Source organism: Eurosta solidaginis, chromosome 4 (assembly GCF_040869045.1).
Source record: "Eurosta solidaginis isolate ZX-2024a chromosome 4, ASM4086904v1, whole genome shotgun sequence".
Taxonomy (NCBI): domain Eukaryota; kingdom Metazoa; phylum Arthropoda; class Insecta; order Diptera; family Tephritidae; genus Eurosta; species Eurosta solidaginis.
Window position 1 is genome coordinate 50,372,369 of NC_090322.1, and position 27,867 is coordinate 50,400,235.

At 34.7% G+C, this 27,867-nt stretch overlaps 2 protein-coding genes across 4 annotated transcripts in view; both read right to left on the minus strand.

Moving 5' to 3' along the window:
• Window positions 1-316: 316 nt before the first annotated feature.
• Window positions 317-27,867, minus strand: part of LOC137249716 (zinc finger protein 141-like) — a 57,662-nt gene continuing 30,111 nt past the window's right edge. Inside the window, exons 2-7 of one of the 3 annotated variants that reach the window (XM_067781495.1) lie at window positions 15,060-15,194; window positions 14,681-14,980; window positions 8,482-8,622; window positions 8,251-8,402; window positions 1,276-1,338; window positions 755-796 (exon numbers count right to left, since the gene is read on the minus strand). In XM_067781495.1, the coding sequence (XP_067637596.1) occupies window positions 1,280-1,338; window positions 8,251-8,402; window positions 8,482-8,622; window positions 14,681-14,980; window positions 15,060-15,194 (787 nt within the window). In that variant the 3' untranslated portion in view covers window positions 755-796; window positions 1,276-1,279. The other 2 variants (XM_067781494.1, XM_067781493.1) reach the window with 2 other exon arrangements.
• On the minus strand, window positions 15,500-26,851 carry LOC137249717 (uncharacterized). The gene is made up of 4 exons (XM_067781496.1): window positions 24,694-26,851; window positions 22,191-24,630; window positions 21,825-22,127; window positions 15,500-15,807 (listed from the first exon to the last, which is right to left on the minus strand). Exons 2-4 carry the CDS (start codon window positions 22,397-22,399, stop codon window positions 15,774-15,776), a joined length of 546 nt encoding a protein of 181 aa, XP_067637597.1. The 5' UTR covers window positions 22,400-24,630; window positions 24,694-26,851; the 3' UTR covers window positions 15,500-15,773.

A 27,867-nucleotide genomic window follows, 5' to 3' on the forward strand; every position in this document is an offset into this window, starting at 1 on the left:
ATTGCACATGGTAGTTTTCCCAACTAAAATAATTATAAAAAAGTGAGAGCGGTGAGATATTAAAAAAATTGTTAAACGTCATTTCGGCAGTCACCGGTTTTACCTTGTAATATTTGTATCATGCTTTGGCAATGGCTGAAAAGTATTCAGAGTTGTTTACTTCTGCATTACTTTTCAGCTAACTACGATTCAACTAATTTAAACCAAAAAGTAGTTAGCCTACATATTTAAATCTGTAATACATACATAACTGTTATAATAAAAATATTACCGATATTCAGTACATCATATTCAGCTGAAAGCCAACCTCAAGTGGCTTTTATTCTGGTTGCGTGAAATCAGTTCGTCAGACGTTACATTTACTTCTTTGTTTTTTTTTTGCAGATTTTTTTTTTAGAAACTGCTAGACCCCAAAACATTATCTGAAATTTGGGGTATGGTTCCGAGCCACACATCATATCATACTTTTATTCAGTTATTTATGTACATAGTTAACCTAAATTCAAAATTTTGATGTTGATAGCTATGACATAATTCATTACCACTCCGTCACCCCTTTCTCATAGCAAGAGTTCTCAACGTTCATGCAAAAGCATACAAAATTAATAGTGAATGTGTTATTAGAATCGATGATTTGTTCTTAGTTGATTATCAGTGCTGTCAGAATGGACGTGTTTCTAGCAGCTGCATTCCAACCAACTGTCCAAATTACTGTTTTCGCTAATTTAGCGCAATAAGCACGATCTTGGTGTAATGCTTGTTCTTGTTTTTCTGTACTGTGTGGCATAAGGTTTATCTGAAAGATGACGTTATGTATAAGGCTTAAAACTCATTTAAAATAAAGCTTATATAAGGAATTATTAGAAGTCATTAGTAAGACAATACCTACCTTATTAGAGGGCTTATATTAATCAATTAAAATAAGGCTTACATAAGGAGATAAGGATACCACTTTTGTGTTACGAGCTTTTATATAAGGATATAACCCACTAAAAATCAAGCTTACATAAGCCGTTATAATACGATTGAGTAAAACAATGTAATTAGAATAAATAAAGATTTCCATATATCAAAATGATGCGGGTGAAAAAGAAATTCTTCTAGCCATGTCAACCCGATAACTTGAGTAAATTTTAAGATATCTTGTTGACATTTGATATGTGGATTTTTTGGCACTCACCTCGCACAGCTATTTAAAATAAGCGACTTCAGACAATACTCACGCCCGCTTTTTATGTATTGTGACGAATTTGAGTGACACTAAGTTATACTCACATCCCTAGTCTGATGCTAAGTAAATGAAGTCACAACAACAATACAGCAGACAGTCACTTGTATCTACATAAACGAATCAATTATTATGTCTACACATATGTAGGTGCACGCAGCTGAGAAGCAAGGCACAACCACATGCATATATCTGAGATACTCCTGAAAGTATGCAATGAGAGAAGCTATAAAATCGTGCAATTGTAGTTACAGCTGAGAAATTTGAGAGCTGATGGCCAACTAGTAGATTTTGGAAATGGAAGCGCGTAGAAGATGCGAACGTTGAAATCAGAGAGTATAAAAGGCAGCAAATGTAGAGGCGCTGGAATTCAGTTTCATTAGAGCTATCAATCAGTTTGGTTATTAAGCAAGCTATTCGTTGCAAAGTTTGAGTGTTATTGTGAAGTAATTTAATAAAGGTCATTTTGTATTATTAAATATTGGAGTTATTTATTCAACAGTTTAGTGATTCGAACTTAGCAGAGGGTTGCAAATAAGAGGATTTGCAAGTAAATTCGTTACAGTATATACATTTTAAAAATAAAAAAAATAAATGTAAGGCGCGATAACCTCCGAAGAGATCTAAGGCCGAGCTTCTCTTCCAATTTGCGTCGTGCTCCTCTTGGTTTTTCCCTACAAATTGGCCGGACGGGACCTACATGTTTTTATGCCGACTCCGAACGGCATCTGCAAGGCAGATGAGTTTTCACTGAGAGCTTTTCATGGCAGAAATACAATCGGAGCGCTTGCCAGACACTGCCGAGGGGCGACCCCGCTTAGAAAAATTTTCTTCTAATTGAAAAATCTTATTTCTAAAATTTTGATGTTGCTTTGCCCGGGAGTTGAACCCAGGGCATACGGTGTGATAGGCGGAGCACGCTACCATCACACCACGGTGGCCGCCATATACATTTTAGAAAACTTAAAAAGCATGACTATTCAGTAGATGATTCAATAACCAAACTTCCCTTACCTCTAATTAAAAAAAATCACGAAAGGGGCGCAGCGCCGCATTTTTTAAACTAGTACTGGTCATAACTCAAAAACGGTTTAAGCTGCCTTTACAAAACCTGGTAAACTACTTCATTGTCTTCGGGAAGGAGTCTGGAAAAATTACCGAACTTGGTAAAGGGCCACGCTCAGTTTTATATAGAAGAGATGTAAAGAGACCGTTAAAGGATATAACAGGCTATATATCTGCAAAAAATACTTCTACAGAGTAGAAATTCAAAAAATCTTTTTTCTCCAAGCACTTTCAAACGTTTCGAGAGCCATAAGTAGAAGACCAGTTAAGTCTCTTGACAAACTCCGGTACACATATTTTCCTCATAACTAGTGAAAGAACTTTTAAAATAAAATTAAAGAAAAAAAAAAAACGTTTTTAAAAATAAGCTTTTATTATTGGTTAATAAAATTAACTAAAAAGTAAAAAATATATTGACTGTAAAGAAATATAACTCTTTATAAGTTCATTATAACCTTTAACGATAACACTGGATCACAAATTCCAATTTTTTGTCTGCACCAGAGACGCCATTACGAAATTCCTATGTAAAATCACCTCCTGATCTCGAAAATCAAGGTTATTTTTAATTCTATGGTAACGTTTTTGAGATATTTACAAATAACGGGTTTTTCCACAAAACAAAAAAAAAATAAAATTGGGTCCACTTAATAATATATATCTCAAGAACGAATTGAGCAATTCCAAAACGGTTTGAAGCTTTTAAAAGGCAATAAAATTTGCTATAAACTGTGCATACAACACTCTTTGCTAGGCAGATTCAAAGATACCGAACAATCATTACGCATTTTTTAAATTTTTTTTGTAAAAATATAAAAAAATTTGTAATTTGCGAGGAAGGATCTCGAAAACTTTTTATTTTTTTGCAGATTTTTCTCTCTAAGCTCTGTTTTATTACAAAAAATAAGCTTTCAATCAACAAAATCGATGAACTAATACAAAAGTTATAAACATTCAAGTAAATCTTACCTGCACAATAGAAGTAATGTTGTAAATATTGACGGTGTTTATTCGAAACCATTTTGGGCCACCTCTGGAGTGCCCCAGGGCAGTATTCTGGGTCCTTTACTATTTATCTTGTTCATTAATGACATTAGCTCTTGCTTCTCATCTACCAAATTTCTGCTTTATGCTGATGATCTCAAGATCTATTCTGAGATCAGTTATAATGATGTCGTTGTTCTTCAATCTGAGACTAATAAGCTTTATATCTGTTGTGTTAAGAACCGTCTTTTCCTTAATATAAGTAAGTGCCACACTGTGACGTATGGTAAACTGCTGAGGGTACTTCATACCTCCTATCATATTGCAGAAACCTTTCTTCGTACGACTCTTGAAGTTAAAGACTTGGGGGTATACTTCGACTCAAAGTTTAATTTTAACACTCACGTCAGCTTCACAATTTCTAAGGCGCTTTCAATGCTTGCTTTTGTCAGACGCCATTCCGCAAACTTCTCTGACCCTTACACACTCAAAGTTTTATATACGTCCTTTGTGCGGTCCAAACTTGAGTATGCGGCTTTCATTTGGCGGCCCTACCACGCAGTTCACATCAACCGCCTGGAGCGGGTTCAAAAAATCTTTATGCGCTTCGCGCTTATTTCATTACGTTTCTCGGAACCGATCCCGTCTTATGAGTCTCGATGCCAACTAATATCCTTACTATCCCTAAACAGTCGGAGAATTCTTTTGGCCTCGTTGTTCATTTTCGATCTTTTCACGGGCAAAATTGACTGCGCGCTGCTTCTTGAAAGACTATGCTTAAATACTCCCTGTAGAAACCTCCGCCACTTTGAAATCTTTTTCATAGGGCTGAGTAGAACTGTTTATAACTCAAAAGCGCCTATTAACAGAGCCCTATCAGAAATTAATTGCTTCTCAAGTGTTTTGGATATTGATTTCTCCGACTCAAAATACGCTTTTCAACTTAAACTAAAAAATTACTTAATATGTAATAATATAAATTCTTTTTGCTAGTGTTCTCCATAGCTTAATATAAGCTGGTCTCTGTAATTTAGTCATAAGTGTCTGTAATAAACATTTGTTACTAGACTAAATAAATAAATAAATATATCAATTTAATACTTAAGTACCCTACTGGTACATACGTGTTAGTATTCGTATATCAGTTAGTTGTTAGCAGGTAGATTTTCGAAGAATTCTTAGATACAAAAAATTGTTAGTGTCGTTTTCTCAAACCCAGTACATTTCAAGCAAGAGCATATTTTTAAGGCAGGTAGTGTTTTCTTTATAGAACTAGGGAACCTTTTTGTCTAGGTAGGCTTGAATTTTTACTTGATCTAAGTATAAATAATAACACATGCGCCTTGTTCCTTCATAATATATGCAAGGCTCGCCGGATACTGTTCAGTTTATAATTACAGTTTATAACCCGTCATTTACTTAAAAATATAATATGAATAAAGGTCGCGAAAGTTTGAGTGTACAAATGATCTAGATATATTCTGTTTCATCTGCGGTCAGTTTATCGTTAAAAGGATGCGAAGTGTGTTTCCTAATCCTTTGAAAATTACATACTATAAGTATTTTGGAATTGAGCCTAAAAACCATGAAAAACCATGGACACCGAATACTGTATGCACCACATATCGAGTCGAATTGATTTTTTCGGAAACCGGAACAAAAGGGTGCGTTGTAAAAATTAGTAATTTGCTCCCTTTTAATGCATAGCTGACTAATTTCTGAAACTATCTATTTAGGCAACATATGAAATTTATTACACCAATGAAGTGGAGGGAACCAACTTGCCATTCAACGGACTGCTATATTTGTACTACAAAAGTACTTGGGGTTGGAAAGTCAAGAAAAGTAACCTATGCGAGCGTATCTACAGTATCATTACCAGAACTAAATTCAACGGAAGAACATTGCCAGAATTAAATTTAACTTTAGTTCCGGCTCCAGTTTCATTGTCAACAGCAGTATCTGATTACGCGGCATCGTGTTGTCCTGTATTTCAAACGGATGAAAGAAACTCTTTGTCACAAGCACAACTCAATGTTGGATAAGGGATTTGGAATTGTCAAAGGAAAAGGCCGTACTACACGCCTCTCCAATGCAACTATTTAAATTTGTTTCACCCGATGTTAAGGTAACATATTATAGAACTAGTCACGAACAATTTTCCAAGTACTATACGAAGGAGGATAGTGTTTGTTACTGCAAAGGCATTGCTAGTATATACAAACAGTTTGGTGAACCATATGATTCAAAAAAGAGTGGCGATTGTTCATAGACGGCAATAAATTAAGTTTAAAGGCCGTATTATTGCATATTGGCAACCAAATGCGAAGGAAACGTATGAGATAATGCAAAAATTGCTCAAATTAATCAAATACGAACAACATGATTGGAAAATATGTGCCGATCTTAATGTCGTTGGAATGCTATGTGGTCTACAAAGTGGATACACAAAATACTGTTGCTTTCTATGCAAATGGGATAGTCGAGCTCGTCAAGACCACTACATCATAAAGGACTGGCCAGAACGAATAACATGGATAACATAAAATATTCCCCACTTATAAAGGAGGAAAATAATAATTTTACCTCCGCTCCACATCAAGCTCGGCCTTATCAAAAACTTTTTCAAGGCTTTGGACAAAGAAGGCGAAGCTTTTCATCATTTGAAGACAATCTTTCCAGAGATTTTAGAAGCAAAAATAAAGGAAGAGATTTTTGTGGGACCGCAAGTAAGGAAAATGATGACCAATAACCATTTCAAAGAACTTCTGTCACCAGTGGAGGCAGCAGCGTGGGATTCTTTTGAAAAGGTCGTTACTTCTTTTGTAGGAAAACACAAAAGTCCTAACTACGAGATGATAGTTAACGACTTAATCAAAAACTATGCGGAAATGGGTAAATAAAAAAACATATTTAAGACCGTTTTTTCAGTTAAATTTAAAACCTATCTGCCTGATAAACAAAAAATTTGTATGAAAATTTTTAAATTTACATGAGAATATATACCCTAAATCTGAATTCATCGTCCAGTTCCGAACAAACAAGAACGAGAAAAATGTAAACAAATAATTTGTTCTGAACTGAAAGATAAATCCAGCCTAAGAAAATTATATACTAATGTGTCATTTATGTATTTATCTAATATACTTTTTTATTTTATTTTTTTCAGGAGTAAATATGTCTTTAAAAATTCATTTTCAACACTCCCATTTAAATTTTTTCCCGCAAAATCTTGGCGACGAAATTGACGAGCATGGCGAAAGGTTTCACCAGAAAATGAAAATGATTGAAAGTCGATATCAAGGATTCTGGGATGTCGCTATGATGTGTGACTACTGTTGATTTCTCATAAGATAAACCGATTCTAATATAAATAAGCTTCAAAACAAGATTCATAATCAATTATAAAATAAGATCATAGAGTTAAGACAATCATATGTACATATGCTATTATTTATAAGGTACTTAAGTTTTACTATATGGTTATATTTATTTGAATGCTTATTGTATTAGTTCATCGATTTTGTTGAATGAAAGCTAATTTTTTGTAATAAAACAGAGCTTACAGAGAAAAAAATCTGCAAAAAAATAAAAAGGTTTCGAGATCCTTCCTCGCAAAGTACAATTTTTTTATATCTTTACAAAAGAAATTTAAAAATCCGCAATGATTGTTCGTTATCTTTGAGTCTGCAGGGCCCAGCAAAAAGTGTTGCAAAGCTTCAAACTGTTTTGGAATTGCTCAATTCGTTCTTGAGATATATATGATTAAGTGGACCCAATTTTTTTTTTTTTTTTTTGGAAAAAACCGTTATTTTAAATAATTGCATAGAATTAAAAATAACCTTGATTTTCGAGATCAAGAGGTTATTTTACATAGGAATTTCATAATGGCGTCTCTGGTGCATTTTGGCTGTAAACCAGTGTAATTAGGCTTTTTTCGTCTGCGACAAAAAATTCCATATTGTACATAATTATATATTTTTAACATTAAAACTTTACACCTAAATTATTAAATCTTATAATTTATATATATCACAGTCCTAATTGTTCTAATAAAAAGCATGTTAAATTTTGATGGTATAATTAAGAACTTTTAGGACCTCCTTTTCTTGATATCACAATGTAACACGCTTTTATTGCAACAATTAGGACTGTGATATAAACTGTAAGATTTAATAATTTAGGTGTAAAGTTTTAATGTTAAAAATATATAATTATGTACAATATGGAATTTTTTTGTCGCAGACGAAGAAGCCTAATTATCGTTAAAGGTTACAATGAACTTATAAAGTGTTATTTTTCTTTCAAGTCAATTTATTTTTTACTTTTTAGTTAATTTTATTAACAAGTAATAAACGCTTACATTTATAATAAAAGCTTGTCCTTAGAAAAGCTTTTTTCTTAAATTTAATTTAAATATCAATTTTTTTAAATTTTTAGTAGGGTAAAATATTGTTTAAATAAGTTATGAATTCTTTACTTAGTTATTTGTAACGTTTCTCATCCTATCCATTTCTTTTAATGCATCAGCATTACAAGGTTTCTTCGAAGTCAACTTTAAAGACCTAACTCGGCTTAAAGCCACATAAGCTTGACCAGTAGCAAATAATTTGCAGCCTAGATAAATAACAGCATGATCTACAGTAGTTTCCTGCATTTTGTGCACAGTAGAAGCCCACGACAACGTGAGGTAGATTTTTTGCCGATTGTTTTTCTTTTTTTTTTTTTTTTGATAGTCTCTAAACTTAAAAAAGTTTTCTGATTTAAGAAAGGTATGCAGCGTTGCAATTTCGTGCCCTACAATTTACGCTATGTTAATACTTTCCTTTTCAACGTTTGCTGCTTTAATTTAGCTTCTATTTCCATTAAGGCCTTCATATTTCGCTCACGCGTCTCTGGATCTTCGTCTTTGTGCGTAGTTGAGTGTAACCGTACCTCCGAAGCAAAACGAAAAGCTAAGGGACAAAACTTACATCTGTGTATATTATCACCAAGATGAATTACACGTAAATGCTTATTCAGTACATCTGTTTTAGCAAAGCACCGTTCGCAGTATTTGCATTTATATGGTTTTTCACCGGTATGAGTACGCATATGCTCGTTTCGGGGCCCAGCTTTTATAAATCTATTCAATACAAGCAGAGAGCAAAAATATAATAAATTTAGATAAATATATTAGGACGAGGAATTTTATGACAACTTGCCGCTTTTCACAAAAATCACATTTATGGGGCTTTTCGCCGCTATGAATTCGTTTATGTATATTTAATTTCCACGTTGTTTTAAAATGTTTGCCACAAATATCGCACGGATATTGTTTGTTCTTGCTAGGTATGTTTTTGTATCTGAAAAAACAAAAAAATCACACAGGTAATCAATAAATGCTACTTTGGATTAGATAGACAATTAAAAAGTAAAGTACTCTCTCGGCAAACGAAAATCATACCCTATATGTCACTTATCGTAGCCGTCCTGCTATTTGGTGCGGAAGCATGGATCATGGCAACATCAGATGAAGCGGATCTGGGAGTGTTCGAGAAAAAAATTGTTCGAAAGATTTCTGGACCTCTACACGTTGGCGAGTACCGAAGACGATCAGCTGTACGAGCGATACGCAGACATCAACATAGTCCAGCGAATTAAAACGCAGCGGCTGCGTTGGCTAGGCCATGTTATGTGAATGAAGGATGACGTTCCGGCCAAGAAAGTGTTTCTATTGGAGCCCGCCTATGGAAGCAGAGGTAGAGGGCGGCCCCCACTCCGATGGAAGGACCAGGTGGAAAACGATTTAAACCCCCTTGGTGTGATCAATTGGCGCTGGTTGGCAGAGAGAAGGAGCGACAGGCGCGCTTGTTGGACGGCCATAACCGTTTAAACGGCTAAGCGCCAATTAAGTAAGTGAGTAATCAAGACAAACAAAATATAGAAAGTGTATTTTTTGACGGTCTTAAAACTTTTTTGTATTTTTAGGCCCACTTGCAGAACGGCAAGTAGTTTTTTTAGCTCAAAGCTATTATAAAAAATTGGTCAAAAATGTTTGAGTTTAACCCTTCATTTTAAGTCTGATTTAAAAAACTTAACTTGCCGTTCTGCAAAGGAGCCTTAAAGAACATCTTCGGCTTATATCCAAACCCTCTCTCAGCAAAAACAGTTTTTCAAGATCAAAAAAACCGTTTTGAAAGCTATATTGTGAATTGCTAAAAATATGAAGTACAGCAGTGAGTGATGAAAAATCGTTTTGTGTATTAAAATAAGTTGTGTGGTTTAAAATCAGTTTAATATAGTTTATAAGATTGAGCTTTTCGTTATTCGAATTGAAGTTATTTTCTTAAAAAAATATTGTTGATAAAAGTTTTTGCAGAGCAAAGAAAATATTGTTTTTTTTTTTTTTGACGTATCGTTTATTTTCAATCATGTTTTGAACATGACGCCTTGTAAAAGTGCGTCAAGTTTCATTTCCTTTCTTCCTTTTCTTTTTCCTTCTCTTCTCCCATCATTTCTTCTCATCTCAAAATTTTTGTTTCTTTTCTTTCTTAATTTTCCCTTCCATTCCTTTCATTTCCTTTACTTTCGCTTGCTTCCGTTTTCTTTTCGTCCTTTCCATTCTTTCAGTTTTATTGACATTCATTTCCTATCCTTTCCTTTCTTTCTTTTTCATTTCGTTTTATTTTTTTTAAATTTAATAAATTTTTTTTGGTGCAGCTTCTAAGAATATTGGAATTGGTCTGTGGTAATTTTTTCAAAAATGAAGCGTCTTAAAAGTTTCAACTGTATAATAATATAATACCGATCGAAATATCTAACCAATAAAATAAGTATTTTTCTGATAAGTCCGTTGTTGCATCAAAAATTAATGACAATGTGTTTGCCCGAACATTCAACACTTCCTTTTTAATGCCTCGCCTAAATTATCCGCAAGGTGAAATGTGATTGTTCTGCTACATTTTATTGATAGAGCAATTTTCTTGATAAGAATTTCATTGTAAATTGAAAATTATATGTGGGTAATGGATTTGCGACAAATTTTTTCGGCAGTGTTTTGAATTTTGGACCGTGCCGAAGACGAACAAAAATTGAGAAAAAGGGATCAGCGGACCATGTAGGGATGGAAGGGGCCATTTTTGGTCCAAATGGACTAAAGTGGCAACCTTGTTCTCAAATGCAAGCTTCCACATCAAAAACATATACATATAAGTACTTCGACATTACGAAATATATTGTCGCGTTGTGAGGTCATCTTTGGTTGTGAGGCAAAGTATTGTTGCATAAAAGCTTTTTGAACACCATAATACCACAGATTAACAGCTGAATTCAGTAAGCCGTCTCTAGTCACTATTAGAGACTATCTGGGGTGAAAATCACTTTTGAGACAATTTGCCATTCTGTAAGCTGTCTCGCGTCTCCAGCCTCACAAAAGCAATCACTAATTTGTGAGCTGGGCCGGGGCAGATCACAAACGTGAAAATTTCAGAAAAAGTATGAAAATTATTTGCGAAAAACGCTTAAAATATATTCTTTTTATTCCTCAAATTAAAATAAGCATAGAAAAAATTTTAAAACAGAAAATACTTAAAAGAAACATCGAACATGTGGCGCCGCTGAGATTCGAACCTACACACTTCGGGATTTTCTATAAAAATTGTGAACGGCATCTTAGCAAGCTCAGTCACAATACCACCTAACGTTGTGTTGACAAAAAGCAATACTATATTATTTGTTCAATGTATGAGTAAATTGTTATTTTGGTGAATTTCGTTGATATGGTGAATTGTTTTTGTGACTTTCGTTTACTGAATACCGAAATCATCTCAAGTCACAAAAATTGTCTCTAAAGGAAAATCTCAAATTTAGAGACTTGAGATGAGACTGAATTACAGAATTCAGCCGTAAGTATAAAATTTCACAAAAATAATAAATTTTTTCGAAAAACCACACAGAATATCCGCAGTCATTGTTTACGAATTTAGAAACAATGAGAATGGCAAATACGAACGTGTATGAAATGTAATGTCAAAACGTATATGCGCAGGGCTGTATTTATATGCACGAAAATGCTTTAAAAAGGCATGAAATTGTTAAAATAAAGTTGAAAAAAATTATAAAGACTTTAATATAAATAAAAATACTATTTTAATTACAACAAAAACGCCTTATATATTCTATATATACATCAATTTGTAAGGATTATCTCACTTTAAAATTTAAGCTAAGTAATCTAGTTTTTTTTTTTTTTAAACTGAGTCGAGAACTGTGCGTGTGAATGTGCGAATTTTCAGCGATCAGCTGTTAGTTGCGCTACTTGGTAAGATTTACAAAGGACTAAACTTTGTTGATCTTAAACATGTAGACCATTGTGGATTAAACCAGTGTGATATCTTATCCGTCAACTGCCTGACTTGATGTTCAATATGGCTACTTTTTAGCATTTTAGCAGCGTTTTGACAGGGTGTTCAATATGGCGGAGCATAGGGCCGGCTATCTTCAACGGGTGACGGAAAGAGATACAGAATGAGACAGCTATAGTCAATTAAAAATCAGGTGATCCATTCATACTCACTCAGTATTCGTGTCGATCTATTACTACATGCGACGTTTTTGGCCTATGCTGAAATAAGCATTCGTTCGACAATGTGATACAGATGTGCACATGAAAACGTGTCATGTGGAACAAAAATTGGAAATCGAGTTATATAGCAGTAACATGCCAACCTAATAAAAACGCATTGCCTTTGCGTAGCGCACGCACATAACTACTTGTTTTGCCCTAACCGAAATAAGCATGCGTTGCGACAATGTAAAGCATGTTTGCAAACGTCATACTGAAATGTCACGCAGAAAAAAAAATTTGAAATCGAGTTAGGTCAGGGACGGAAAATAATAATTTTTTTTCGGAGTCGAAAAAGTCCAGGTCAAAAAACTGTCCTAGGTGAAAATGTTTGAGTTCTCAGGTATCCCTATAGCAATATCATGTCGAATCATATCCTTTTTATTTTTCGAACTTTTTCCATAAAAGTTCAGATAAAAGTAAAATCTGTATTTTTATTTTTTGAGTCCGATAGAACTCAGGTAATAAAAATCCGAATATAATTTTTATCTTGATCCAAATATATTAAAAGTCCAAAATTAATAGTTTCGAAAGGAATTACATTATAAAAGGAATAGCAGTTTCCGCCCCTGAGTTAGGTTTTCACGCAGCAAATTCAATTTCGGTCGCTCTCATACAAGTTGTATGGGCATGAGACATTTTTGAAAGAAAATTACTTGCGTGCTTTTATATTAGGTTGGCATGTAAATTCAATTTCGGTTGCTCTCATCCATGATTCAGTCACAAGAGGTTTGCTCCACAGGCACATTTTTTGACAATTGCAGCCATTTTGCTCCCAAATCGAATTGACATCCGTTAACTGTGTTGTTTCTTTGCGAACTTTCGAAAAATATTAGTTTTATAAATAGGAAGCAATCAGTTTACAAATACCCGATAAGTACTGAACTGCATAATTCCTTAGAACATTTTTTTTTAATTTTATAGTGAATTTATTAACTATGCCTCGATGCATTAATATGGCTGAACATTGAACATAGGTAATTATATGAAAAGTGAGGACACCAAGAAATCGTGGACTTTCGTAAACCTATGAATATACGAAACCAAAAACAATTCAAAATTCATCGTTCAGCGTCAAAACCTCGACTATTAAATCGATTCACGTAAAAATGTCATTAGTAAATATTGGAGATGCCATAACGAAATGTACTCATTGGGCATGTTAACTTAGGGCCTCATTCTGTATTACGAAACTAACGTTCGTATTGCCTCAGAGACAAATTGCTAATGTATTTGCCCTATGTTAAACGATGGCAGCAGATCATTTGATACTTGGTTTCGCCTTCTTGTTTGACGTAAAGTAAGAAACGTAAAGGCCGAACGAAAATGGTTGAGAATACAATTGCTGGACGAAGTCGTTTGGAGGCGAATCGTTCGTCTGAGCTATCGTTCGCAATACAGAATGAAGCCCTTATTCAGGTAAAAGTCTAGAACAGGAGTCTACTGCTAATACGCGTCTAAAAATATCGAGAGGTCTGGAGATATTTGCAGTTGGAGTTGGCAATTTTCATGTGGTTGTTGTAATGTTTTCGTGGACTGAAAAAGAGTTTGTATACAAAGGGATTTTGCACGCATTTAATTTTGCTCCCACCTCGTTGGTGGACCGGCCAGGGTAATTTTTTATAAGCTCGGCTGAAGGCCGCCAACGCAACCCGGAGTCATTTTTCGGCTTTTCGTTAATGTCTTTTGAACGAGCTAAAATTTTTATTTCCGCCTTCGAATTATTGTTATCGCGGTCAATACGCGTCTTTTGATATTCTCTGGATATTTTTGGGCGCGTATTAAAAGTCCACCTTCTGTTCTATTAATTCCGTATGTTCGGAACATTCGTCTCCATTTATGAATTTGGAGAATCGGTTTATATTTGAAATATTATGTATATACTTATTTGATATATTCGGACCTCGTAAGGTAGTATCAAATGAAGGCATCCCGAATATTCTAAATTAACGGTTTATCCGGAACGCTTCCATGAATACTTAACAGAAAAGATCTTTCCGAAATTTCATAATAAAAAGGTGAATACTCCCTGTCTAGCAGGACCGCACAAAAGCTTAACTCTTCTGTCAAAGTCAAGGTAGGAATATAAAGTTCTAAGACAATAAGCCATTTTCTTTTATTTTTGTTTTTGTCAGTTCATTTCGGCTGCTGAGTAGCGTATCACCCCATGTCGGCTGCCTGTTCAAAATCGAAATATTCACGAAATATTTAGTAGAAAATGAATTATTTCCCCAAAAACTTTTGGCATTTACAAATTTATTATCACTACTAATATACTACCAAAGATACTTTTCTACTACAATTTTTACAAAAGGTTATTGAATTATTCCCCGTTTTCCTTACTTCGTAAAAGCATCCCGTCCAGATTTTTCAACTTGGGAGTGTCAAACATATGTCATCATTGGAGAACAAACCTCTAGTAATTGAATCATGGCTCTCATCCAAGTGGTATTTGTCTGAGCCATTTTTGGGAGCATTCCATGGTTGCTACGGGACAAATCGTAAGCATTTGTTTTTTGTGTTTCTTAACTAAAGACAAACTATAACTTTCCCAGGAAAAATACTATGTGCATTACTATTGTTTGGTATATGTCTAAGTAAAAATAGAAACCTGCTCAGAAATGCTTCGATATGTGCGTAAAAACTCCAAAAAATAGGCATGCGTTTGTACGAGACAGCAAATAATTACCGATGAAAAAATCGGTAGCTATACTTATAAGTTTTCTAATTTAAGGAAGGTATGCTGCATTGCAATTTTGATAACAGTGCACTACAATTTACGCTATGTTAATACTTTCCTTTGGAATGTTTGCTGCTTTAATTTAGCTTCTATTTCCATTAAGGCCTTCAAATTTCGCTCACGGGTTTCTCGATCTTCGTCTTTATGCGTAGTTGAGTGTAACCGTAGCTCCGAAGCAAAACGAAAAGCTAAGGGACAAAACTTACATCTGTGAATATTATCGCCAAGATGAATTCCACGTAAATGCTTATTCAGTACACTTTTTGTAGCAAAGCACCGTTCACAGTATCTGCATTTATGTGGTTTTTCACCGGTATGAGTACGCATATGCTGCCTTAGGTTCGTAGCTTGTATAAATCTATTTAACACAGGCAGAAAATAAAGTTAGAAAAATTTTAGATAAATATATTAGGCCGAGGAATTTTATGATAACTTACCGCTTTTCACACAAATCACATTTATGGGGCTTTTCGCCGGTATGAATTAGTTTATGCATATTTAAGACCGATTTTGTTTTAAAATGGTTGCCACAAATATCGCATTGTTTGTTCTTGTTAGGTATGTTTTTGTATCTGAAAAAAAAAAAAAAAAAAAAACACAAGTAATGAAGACAATAAAAAAACTAGGATTTGAATTTTGTAACTAAACTAACAATTTTTGGCTACTAAGAAGTTGAGTATGTTCAAATTTAAACACGGTCTCAAAACTTTTTAGTATTTTAGACCCATTTGCAGAATGTCAAGTTGTTTTTTAGCTCAGCGCTAATTTAAAACTTTTTTCAAAAATGTTTGAGTTTAACCCTTCAGGTTAAGTCTGAGTTAAAAAACTTAACTTGACGTTCTGCAAAGGAGCCTTAAAGAACATCCTCGGTTTATGTTAGAGGTTTACGCCGATCACTTTTCGGCGGCGGCGTAGGCGGCACGTCGGCGTACGCCGGTGTTCTTACTTTAAAAAGCTTGATTTCTATATATAAAAAAATAATATTTAGGAAAGGTTTTGTTTGTATGTATTTAAGGAAATCAAAGTTTTGACCATTTCGGAAAGATCCGGGGTTTTTGCCTCAAAATCTCGCAGATCGTTAAAAAATTTTCAGGAGTAGCTCCTTGCGGGGGGATTGTTGCCCGTTCACTTACTCCAGAGAGGCTTCGAACCTAATCCCAGTCTTTGGAATTGGTACTGCTGCGTCTGCAAATAAGAAAAGAAATAGATACATAAAATGGTCACACTTTTGTCTGTATATCTAGTGCAAAGCGTAGTTTCGCCTGGGGTTAACTCCTAATAATCGTCTCGAACACAATTTCTTTAAATCATTTGTGGCTCCATGGCGGTCACGCACAAATGCGACTTACGGTTTCTATTAATGGTCTATTAATACTCATGACAGGGCGCATCCAGTTTTTTCGAGCTACAATTTCCGATGATTAAGAGCTACAATTCCCGATGTACGAACAGTAGCAATCCCGACCACCAGTCACTACCACGCCTCCTGACCCTGATACCATATGCCAACACAGAAGCTATAGGACTGCGACTTCGAACTCATACCTTCGTCGACGTCACTTTCCTAGAAGCTCTAGCTCCGAAATCTTTCCACCGGATGCTTTTGTCGCGCTATGCTGCCGAGCTACACCAGGGAAACACTTTGAAACGTTAGGGTGTGACTATTCGGCCAAGGATGCCGCCCTCGAAATCATAAGCAGTCTAAGTGGATGTCATTGTGTAACTCATGGGTGAAAATCGTATAATCCTCGGCGCATCTACATAATTATAATTTTACAAGGACGCTGGATAAAATTTTTAAAATGTAGACCAAAGTTTGCAGACGTTTGTGTTCACAACATTGATTTCAATAATCTTCGTTAAATTAAAACGATATTTTAGAATGAATGTCGACCGATTTTAAGTTGAAACAAGTAAGGAAGGCTAAGTTTGGGTGTAACCGAACACTACGTACTCAGCTGCCAAATGACAGCTTTCAAAACTTTTAAATTACCTTCTTTTAAAAGTGGGCGTTGCCACGATCATTGTCCAAAATTTTACTAATTTTCTATTCTGCGTCATAAGGTCAACCCACCTACCAAGTTTCACCGCTTTGTCCGTCTTTGGTAATGAATTATCGCAGTTTTTCGGTTTTTTCGAAATTTTCGATATCGAAAAAGTGGGCGGGGCTATAGTCGTCCATTTTAAATAGCGACCTGAGATGAGTGCCCAGGAACTTACATACCAAATTTCATTAAGATACCTCAAAATTGACTCAAGTTATCGTGGTTACGGACATGGCTAAATGAATTTCTTTTTTCGCCCAGATCATTTTGATATATAGAAGTCTATATCTATCTCGATTAGTTTATGCCGTTACGGGGTACCGTTATGCGAACAAAATTAATATACTCTGTGAGCTCTGCTCAGCTGAGTATAACATGTTAACGGCTGTTTTCCGGCGTTATGATATAAGAGCTCATTATGGATGACTGCGTAGCTTCAGTTTTCAGACTAGTTCGACTGTCCACTACGTTAGGGTAGTAGCACACGCGGTCATTAGTTCGATTGTCTTGTAAAAGCTTTTGCTTCACCACTTTGAGTGTTCTTGCGAAGGACAAAGCCTCACCTGGTAAATATATGTGCCTACATGTTCACATTTGTAAAAGGAGCCGTAACGTGTAGGTGATATTTAAACTTGGTTGATAGGCTATAATCAATGTGATTCACTCCAAGGGACTAGTTTTGGATAGGGCCGCCAACTTTAGGAAATGTCAAACCGGCGGACTTGGGTGTTGAAGGATGAAGTGTGAAAATCAAAATTAACGTCTCAAACGGTATTGTATAGTTTCGCAAATAAACAACAGATGTTTGAATGTAAGCCCAAGTGATTTTTCGAACCCCTCTCATACGTACACTATGGAGCAAAAGTGAACACTTAAGAATCAATTTTGCAGATTATGTCATACACAAAACGTAGTGTTATAATATAACAGAAATCAACCAGGTTATTAGCATTGCCATTGTTTTTGGAGCAAAAATTAATTAATAAACAAAAACAACAACAAATACATTTAACACAATTCGTCTTTAAGTAAGGATAGGTATAGTGTTCACTTTTGCACCCATTCAAATTTTTTGCACTTGGATAAAGTAGGAGCGGCGTTAAATACCGTTATTCGGTTTTTTACTAAGATAAGGGGTTGACTTGGTATTTGCTATTCCAGCTATGATCAGTTTGTCCTAGTTCGCTGTGAAAAGTGGAAATATTAACCTTTATTTACAAAATGAAGCCGCGTAACAACAAAATGATTGCGGAGGTAGAAAAGCTGCTTCAACTGGGCAAGTCTACACGGGAAGTTGCAGAGCAACCTAAACTCTACCAATCACCACAAGTGATGAAAGTGAAGAAATTTAAAAATTTGGCCACTGAGTATGACCGATCAAAGAAGATAAAGAGTAGCGAAGCGAAGCTTCTGGCACGTTTCTTAATGACCGAGAAAGCAAAAACAACAAAAAGAGGCATTGCAAAGTATTAATTGTGAAGCCAGTGTGTGGACTGTCCGGCGTGCGCTTAAAGGAGTTGGTTGTTTTCCTGCAAAAAATGCTCAAGAAGCCTAAGCTTTCAGCAAAAAACAGATAAGCTCGGATAGCGTTTGCAGCACGTCATAAGAATTGGACTATTAATGAGACGCATTCATCTGACCATAGAACGCGTATCCAGTTATTAATAGGCCTTGGGTAATTTTATTTAAATTCATTGTTCATTAATAATTAATTTTTTGAAAAAAAAAATATTCAAAGTGAGCATATAAATTTATATATAACTTTTCTTTTAGTGGTTTTTTTTTAATAACTTGGTGAATTGGGTGATGCAAAGCCCGCGTTAAGCTGACATCGAAAATGCCTGTTTTTTTTAAATAACTTTTGAACAGATAGAAAGAGTTAAATTTCGCAATTAGTTTCTTATAACTGGCAGTGATGCGCATCCGTTGATACCCCTTTCGACCATATCGGACCAATTTTCGACATGAACAATAAATGGCCTGAACAGTCTTAAACGAGTAGAAAATATACATGCCTATCATGGTATCCGCCGGATGGTTGCGGAGGGAGTTATACTCGATCCGACGGTATTCGGTATCACAATAAACGCATGATAAAGCAGTGTGCGGATCGATAATATAGTGCGCGGATCGATTAAATAAATGGCATCACCGATAACGCATTCGATCCGCGTTTCAAAAAAATTTACTGGTTTTTCATCCGTAGTTCATTGTGTTGCGGATCTTTTTAAAATAAAGATGGAGAGAAATAAAATATAAGGGAAAATATTTTTATATATCTTTTTTGAGTAATATATATTAAAAATTCCATTTTTTTAGGAAACGCACAACCAGCAGGGACCAGTTTAAATGCTTGATATCTAAAATTAAGGAGCATCCCGATATAGCCAAAAATTTTAGAAGAAATGCTCCAAACGAGGTAGAACAATTTTGGGAAGGCGTGCGTGATGATCTCAACTCTCTAGGACCTCCATCGAAAACCATTGCAGAATGGAAAAAGGTTTGTAGATGATTCAATAGTTGATTGAAAATATACTTAATTACGTATTAATTTTAGGTTTGGTCAGACTTTAAGTCTGCAGTTAAGAAAAAGTTGGCACACAATAAAATAGAAATGCAAGCAACTGGTGGAGGAGAAAATAGGCAACAACCCCTAACTAGTTTGGAAGAAGATGTTGCTGATTTAGTAGGTCTAAATGACTGTGCCGGTGACATTAGAAATGCAAAGCAGTTTGGAGTTCCTCAGAAGAAAATAACTGAGAATACCACTCCAATAAATTTAGAGCTGACGTTTGATGACATAACTCCATCTACATCGAAGAGAACTCGTGAGGGTAGCAATCTATCTACTTCACGAGATGCCATGGTGGACCATGAGTTCTTAGGAAATGAAAATGTAGAAAATCAGCGAAATATTTGCAATGCACGCAAAAAAAAAAAAGAAACCAGAGCAATTTGATTTATTAGAAAAGCAAATAGGTGTGCAGGAGAACTTATATTCAAAAATTATTGAAGGTGTTGGTGCGCAAGAACTGCATTTTAGAAATGTTAAAGATGATATAAAACGACTGACTAGATCGGTAGAAAGGCTGGGTGATTACCAGAAAAAAATAATGAAATTCTCCAAGCTTTTCTTGAAGAGACAAAAAGGCACATTATCGCTATGGAGACGAATGCTGTTGAAAATTTTAGGGTAAAAAAAGAACTTTTAAGTATTGAGCTAGGAGGGATCAACAAACAACTGACACCTAAAAAATAAGTATAAGTATTTAAATCTGACTGAATTAGTGATTTTTTTTTAACTTTAGTTTTTAAAGTGCAACATTTGCCAGGAAGGCTTTTTTATTTAATTTTAACAAATATATACATATGTTAAATGTATATATAAGTATGAGTATTTAAATCTAAACGAAACTAAGTACCTTTGTGAATAATTAAATTTTTTTAGCTTTAGTTTTTAAAGTGCAACGTTTGCCAGGAAGGCTTTTTTATTTAATTTTAACAAATATATACATATGTTAAATGCATATGGGGTATTCCATCCCATTTCGACCAATTTTGAACCCGACCCCTTTAGAATTGGCTGAAAGTTTTTCTTCTTTTTCTAGCTTACGAAAGACGTTTTTCAGAATTTTTTCAAATTTTTTCATCCAATTCAAAAAAAGCTATGAATTTTTAAAAAAACACCGTTTTTGTTTTCAAAATGCTATAACTTTTTCAAAAATTGACCGTTTGGGATCTTTTTTTTTTTAATTTGTTTTAAATGTACTTTTCGGAAAAAATACAAAAACATTTTTAAAGTTTTTTTTTCAATTAAATAAAAAAAATCGGCCCACTCCGGGATTAGTGGGGATGATTGCAGAATTGATTGAAGTTTTTTATGAGAAAAAAAATGGCGAAATTCGAAAAATCTCAAAAAACTGAAAAATTACAAAAAAAAAAAATTTAAAAATTGTTTGGTATTTTTTCCGAAAAGCACATTTAAAAACAAATTAAAAAAAAAATACAGATCCCAATCGGTCAATTTTTGAAAAAGTTATAGCATTTTGAAAACAAAAAACGGTGCTTTTTAAAAATTCATAACTTTTTTTGAGTTGGATGAAAAAATTTTAAAAAATTCTGAAAAACGTCTTTCGTAAGCTAGAAAAAGAAGAAAAACTTTCAGCCAATTCTAAAGGGGTCGGGTTCAAAATTGGTCGAAATGGGATGGAATACCCCATATATAAGTATTAGTATTTAAATCTAAACGAAACTAAGGACCTTTGTGAATAATTAAATTTTTTTGGCTTTAGTTTTTAAAGTGCAACATTTGCCAGGAAGGCTTTTTTATTTAATTTTAACAAATATATACATATGTTTAGAGAAAATAAATATATTTTCTTTCACAAAAAGTTCTGTAACATTTCATTGCGAATTTGGTTTGCTTCACTTGTATATCTTTGGTGTTGTACAGGTTCACCTATTTCATAATCATCGTTTTCATAAACCCCGTCTAAATATTCCTCTGAAATATTGTAATGGATCCGAATGTTATGAAGTGCCGTAGCAACGTTTACAATTTGAGCCACTTTTTCTGGAGAATAATGATGTTGGCGAGCGAAGAGCAGGCATCGGCACCAATTCTTCCAGACACCTATAGTGCGTTCAACAATATTGCGACCCGAGCTATGACTTTTATTGAATCGGATTTGGGGTGTATTAGCTCCAGCATTTCGAAAGGGTGTTATCAGCCAGGGTATCCAGAGTCACCTAGGGCAAGATTAAGTAAAACAAAATTACAAATGTATGGTTAATTTATTTTTTTTTTCTTAAATGCATACCCAACAATCTGGTGCTTCTGGCTCCATTTTCGTACAAGGCTTGGAAATATGTTGAAGCATCGCTATTTTCCCAAATAAAGGAATCGTGACTAGCACCTGCATATCTGCTATTCACATATCTTATTCGCAACTTATGGTCACATATCTTAAGAAAGGAAACTATTTTCGTAGTAAATTATATTGTGGAAATTAACTTACAATCATGGCATTAATACTGTAATATCCTTTCCTATTATAATAAAGGTGTGCATTGTCCCCAACAGGTTTTAAAATTTTTATATGGGTGCCATCTACACACATAACTATACCAGGAATTCTTGTTTTTCCAAAAAAATACCTTTTGGCTTCAAGCTTTTCAGCCTCCGTCATTGTCAGGCTTATCAATCTAGGGCATAGTGTTGCTTCTAAAATATTAAGAACGTCGGACAGTGCTGTGGAAACTGTGGATTGCGCCTTGCCAATATTAAAATCTTGTCCAGTACCATTTTGATAGCCCCCTTCAGCAAAAAATCTTAGACAGGATTCTAGTTTAAGCTCTGGTGATATTGACCATGAGTTGCGAGCGGGAGGCATTTCCCGCCTTAATATATCCAGAACATATTGAAAGGCTAACTTATTGAGCCGGAACTGTTTAACAAATCTAAGGAGTACACATAAATTTACAACGTCAACTGTTCTAAATATATATTCTCCGTGAACTTACACATCATCAGGTAACCGGAGTACCTCAACAGCTTTATCTCTTACTTGCTTCCGGGTTCGTCTTGCATCCTTATTTGTGTTTTCATCGAAATCTAAATAAAACGCTATTGAATACATATTACACATTGAAAAAATATTTATTTGTGTTTTGAATTTATTGCACAGCTGATAATGTTGATAATACAGTTTATGGATTGTAATGCAGTGCATCCGTCGGATTCAATGATACCATTTTAGCAAGAAAGTGAATCGAGTGCGGATCGAGTTAACTCCCGCCGCAACCCATCCGACGTTTGCCATGATAGGCATGATAGTACAAATAATTTTGACATTCGACCAAAATTGGCGGCGGCGGCGTATATCTCTAAAGTAGGCATTAAAAAGCCTTCGAAATTACCTCTACAGTGTTCGTCAATTGAGCATATTCACAGATCATCAACCTTTAACGTTTTCCGTTTCGGATAGAAATCCAAACGCCAAGCTCAAGCGTTGGAAGGCGTTCATTGACGAACATAACGCAAAATTACATTATAAGCCCGGAAAGAAGAATCATGTTGCTGATGCTTTGTCGCGCCAGCAGGTGAACGTAATAGAGGAAAGTCCAAATTCGGACTCAGCGAAAATTCATAGCGAACAATCATTAACTTATACCATAGAAGCGGTTGTAAAGCCAGTAAATTGTTTTAAAAATCAAATAATTTTCAAGGACGATAATTTCCCATCCGAAGAAACTTTTATACTTTTTGGAAATCGAACAAGACATATTATACACTTTAGTGATAAAATCACGCTCAATTCATTGCAGTTTACCCATTCTAGCACATATTTAACATGAACTAATAAAAATGTTTCCAAATATCAATTTTAAATATGCAAAAAACATGAAGGCACAATAATGTCGGAAACTGCAAAATTTCTTCAAAACCAAAGTATAATAGTATAACGAATTTCGGGGGATTCCGCTTATTTCAAACCTTCTGCTAATGTCCGTATCGCTGAACTGTTGAATAAATCATTCCAATATTCAGTATTGCAAACTGGTTTTTATTTAGATTACTTTGGGAGTAGTACCTCACAACCAATAGCGTGTTTTAAATCAAACTGATTACTAATTCCTCAGCTTGCGCTGCTTTTATACTCTCTGTTGCCTCGACCGCATACCTCTCGTAAGGTCTAGACCAGACATCGGCAAATAGTGGAACAATTGTGCACACTCAATTCACACGTATTCTATTCTCTTTGGTTTAGTAGTCGCTGAGCATTTGGCGCAGCAACATCGATCGCGTGCGCAACTCGCAATGTTGACGAATGTTGCCAATGTTTCACTATTTTCCGACCATTGTTCACAAAGGAAACAAAAATTTTGTTACTTTTTCTAAAGCGGTGCGTCCGCATATAAGCAGTAAAAATATAATTACAAATTTTCTTTAAAGCGGTGCGTCCGTGAAAAAATATGACATAATTTTTTTTTTTAAATCCCGGTGCGTCCGAGGACATTTATATTACAATTTTGGAAAGATGCGGTGCACCCGTATCTATAAAAATAAAACCATACAATTTTAATAAAAGCGGTGCGTCCGTTTCAGGCCTTATATAAAATTATTTGCCATTTTTTAATGTTTGCATTTAGATAATAAAAATTCCAAAATTATAATTTTTGCCATACATTGCAAATTCAAAAATTTTTTTCACATTCTGTACAATTAAAAATTTGTACATTTCAATAAATATATTCGTAACCAATATTCAACATCTTTTAAATTCGTTCAGTTTTACTCTCTGAAATCCCACTTGTCTTTCAATTCTGCATAACTTTTCTAATTAAGCACAATCCATTTTCGGATAATTTAATTTGAAGCATCGCTATTTTCCCAAATAAAGGAATCGTGACTAGCACCTGCATATCTGCTATTCACATATCTTATTCGCAACTTATGGTCACATATCTTAAGAAAGGAAACTATTTTCGTAGTAAATTATATTGTGGAAATTAACTTACAATCATGGCATTAATACTGTAATATCCTTTCCTATTATAATAAAGGTGTGCATTGTCCCCAACAGGTTTTAAAATTTTTATATGGGTGCCATCTACACACATAACTATACCAGGAATTCTTGTTTTTCCAAAAAAATACCTTTTGGCTTCAAGCTTTTCAGCCTCCGTCATTGTCAGGCCTATCAATCTAGGGCATAGTGTTGCTTCTAAAATATTAAGAACGTCGGACAGTGCTGTGGAAACTGTGGATTGCGCCTTGCCAATATTAAAATCTTGTCCAGTACCATTTTGATAGCCCCCTTCAGCAAAAAATCTTAGACAGGATTCTAGTTTAAGCTCTGGTGATATTGACCATGAGTTGCGAGCGGGAGGCATTTCCCGCCTTAATATATCCAGAACATATTGAAAGGCTAACTTATTGAGCCGGAACTGTTTAACAAATCTAAGGAGTACACATAAATTTACAACGTCAACTGTTCTAAATATATATTCTCCGTGAACTTACACATCATCAGGTAACCGGAGTACCTCAACAGCTTTATCTCTTACTTGCTTCCGGGTTCGTCTTGCATCCTTATTTGTGTTTTCATCGAAATCTAAATAAAACGCTATTGAATACATATTACACATTGAAAAAATATTTATTTGTGTTTTGAATTTATTGCACAGCTGATAATGTTGATAATACAGTTTATGGATTGTAATGCAGTGCATCCGTCGGATTCAATGATACCATTTTAGCAAGAAAGTGAATCGAGTGCGGATCGAGTTAACTCCCGCCGCAACCCATCCGACGTTTGCCATGATAGGCATGATAGTACAAATAATTTTGACATTCGACCAAAATTGGCGGCGGCGGCGTATATCTCTAAAGTAGGCATTAAAAAGCCTTCGAAATTACCTCTACAGTGTTCGTCAATTGAGCATATTCACAGATCATCAACCTTTAACGTTTTCCGTTTCGGATAGAAATCCAAACGCCAAGCTCAAGCGTTGGAAGGCGTTCATTGACGAACATAACGCAAAATTACATTATAAGCCCGGAAAGAAGAATCATGTTGCTGATGCTTTGTCGCGCCAGCAGGTGAACGTAATAGAGGAAAGTCCAAATTCGGACTCAGCGAAAATTCATAGCGAACAATCATTAACTTATACCATAGAAGCGGTTGTAAAGCCAGTAAATTGTTTTAAAAATCAAATAATTTTCAAGGACGATAATTTCCCATCCGAAGAAACTTTTATACTTTTTGGAAATCGAACAAGACATATTATACACTTTAGTGATAAAATCACGCTCAATTCATTGCAGTTTACCCATTCTAGCACATATTTAACATGAACTAATAAAAATGTTTCCAAATATCAATTTTAAATATGCAAAAAACATGAAGGCACAATAATGTCGGAAACTGCAAAATTTCTTCAAAACCAAAGTATAATAGTATAACGAATTTCGGGGGATTCCGCTTATTTCAAACCTTCTGCTAATGTCCGTATCGCTGAACTGTTGAATAAATCATTCCAATATTCAGTATTGCAAACTGGTTTTTATTTAGATTACTTTGGGAGTAGTACCTCACAACCAATAGCGTGTTTTAAATCAAACTGATTACTAATTCCTCAGCTTGCGCTGCTTTTATACTCTCTGTTGCCTCGACCGCATACCTCTCGTAAGGTCTAGACCAGACATCGGCAAATAGTGGAACAATTGTGCACACTCAATTCACACGTATTCTATTCTCTTTGGTTTAGTAGTCGCTGAGCATTTGGCGCAGCAACATCGATCGCGTGCGCAACTCGCAATGTTGACGAATGTTGCCAATGTTTCACTATTTTCCGACCATTGTTCACAAAGGAAACAAAAATTTTGTTACTTTTTCTAAAGCGGTGCGTCCGCATATAAGCAGTAAAAATATAATTACAAATTTTCTTTAAAGCGGTGCGTCCGTGAAAAAATATGACATAATTTTTTTTTTTAAATCCCGGTGCGTCCGAGGACATTTATATTACAATTTTGGAAAGATGCGGTGCACCCGTATCTATAAAAATAAAACCATACAATTTTAATAAAAGCGGTGCGTCCGTTTCAGGCCTTATATAAAATTATTTGCCATTTTTTAATGTTTGCATTTAGATAATAAAAATTCCAAAATTATAATTTTTGCCATACATTGCAAATTCAAAAATTTTTTTCACATTCTGTACAATTAAAAATTTGTACATTTCAATAAATATATTCGTAACCAATATTCAACATCTTTTAAATTCGTTCAGTTTTACTCTCTGAAATCCCACTTGTCTTTCAATTCTGCATAACTTTTCTAATTAAGCACAATCCATTTTCGGATAATTTACTCGTTCAAATTTAATTTCCTTTAAATTCAATTTCTATTCAATCTTCATAAACAAATTCCATATATCTTGCTCCAATAAAATCTTAATATTTCGTCTGTTCGTTTCAACACGTATGGACCTAAGAAACGGGAAGGTAGTTTCTAAAAACTCACATCCAGTTTCAAGTTCCAAAAATTCAGAGCAAGATTTAGATTTCAAAAACTCAGAGCAAGATATAGATTCCAATAATTCAGATTCTGAATCATCTTCAAGTGCATCATCAACTGATACCTTAACAAGTGAACATAATAATAAATCAGGCATGCTTAACCAACGAACCGATATCATTTCGTTACGATAATCAACGTTAATAAACGAAACAAAGTCATTTCGTTTCGTTTGTTAACGTTAAGAACGTCAATTTAACGAAATGACTTTGTTTCGTTTATTAACGTTGATTATCGTAACGAAATGATATCGGTTCGTTGGTTAAGCATGCCTGTAATAAATTATCCCCGAGTTCAGACTTTTTAGGTTTTGCTGATCAACCTGTAATTCCAAATTCTTGTACTTCTATTCTAACTCCGATTCTTAACGTTACAATCATGGCCGAAATCGAGGAGAAAAAATCGTTTATTAATACTTGTGCCTCGATTATGCGAGAAAACTACAGTGGAGACCCGTTAGCACTTGGCTCATTTATAAATAAAGTTGAATTAATGGAAGTATTCTCTAACGAAAATTTAACTCCTACTTTTATTGCATTTTTAAAATCCAAGCTCGAAGGCAAAGTTCGCGAAGCACTACCAACGCATATAGAATCAGTCAGCCAAATTAGAGAAGCGCTATGTAGTAAAATTAGGCCAGACAACTCGAAAGTTGTCGCGGGAAAAATTGCAGCCTTAAGAGTAACCAATAATAATTTTTCAGAAATTTCCAAGCAGGTAGAAGAGCTTTCTGATTCGTTAGAGCGCTGTCTAATCATTGAAGGTATGACGCAGGCAAAAGCCCATGAGATGGCGGTTGAACAAACCATTAGCGTTTGTAGATTAAATAGTAGGTCAGATATGGTGAAATCAATCCTTGCCTTAACAACCTTCAAAGATTCAAAGGACGTTGTAGCGAAAATGATTATAGAGCGAGAACAGGAAGTTAAAGAGCGGCAAGTGTTAGCGTTTCGGTCACGTCCGATAAGATATAATAATTTCCGTGGAAATTACAGAGGTAGCAGTAATTTTAGATACAAAAATAATAGTAATTTTCGATTTAACAACGCAAATAGGCAACACAATAATACAAATTTTCGAAATAACAATTATAACAGAGGCAATAATCGCAATTACAA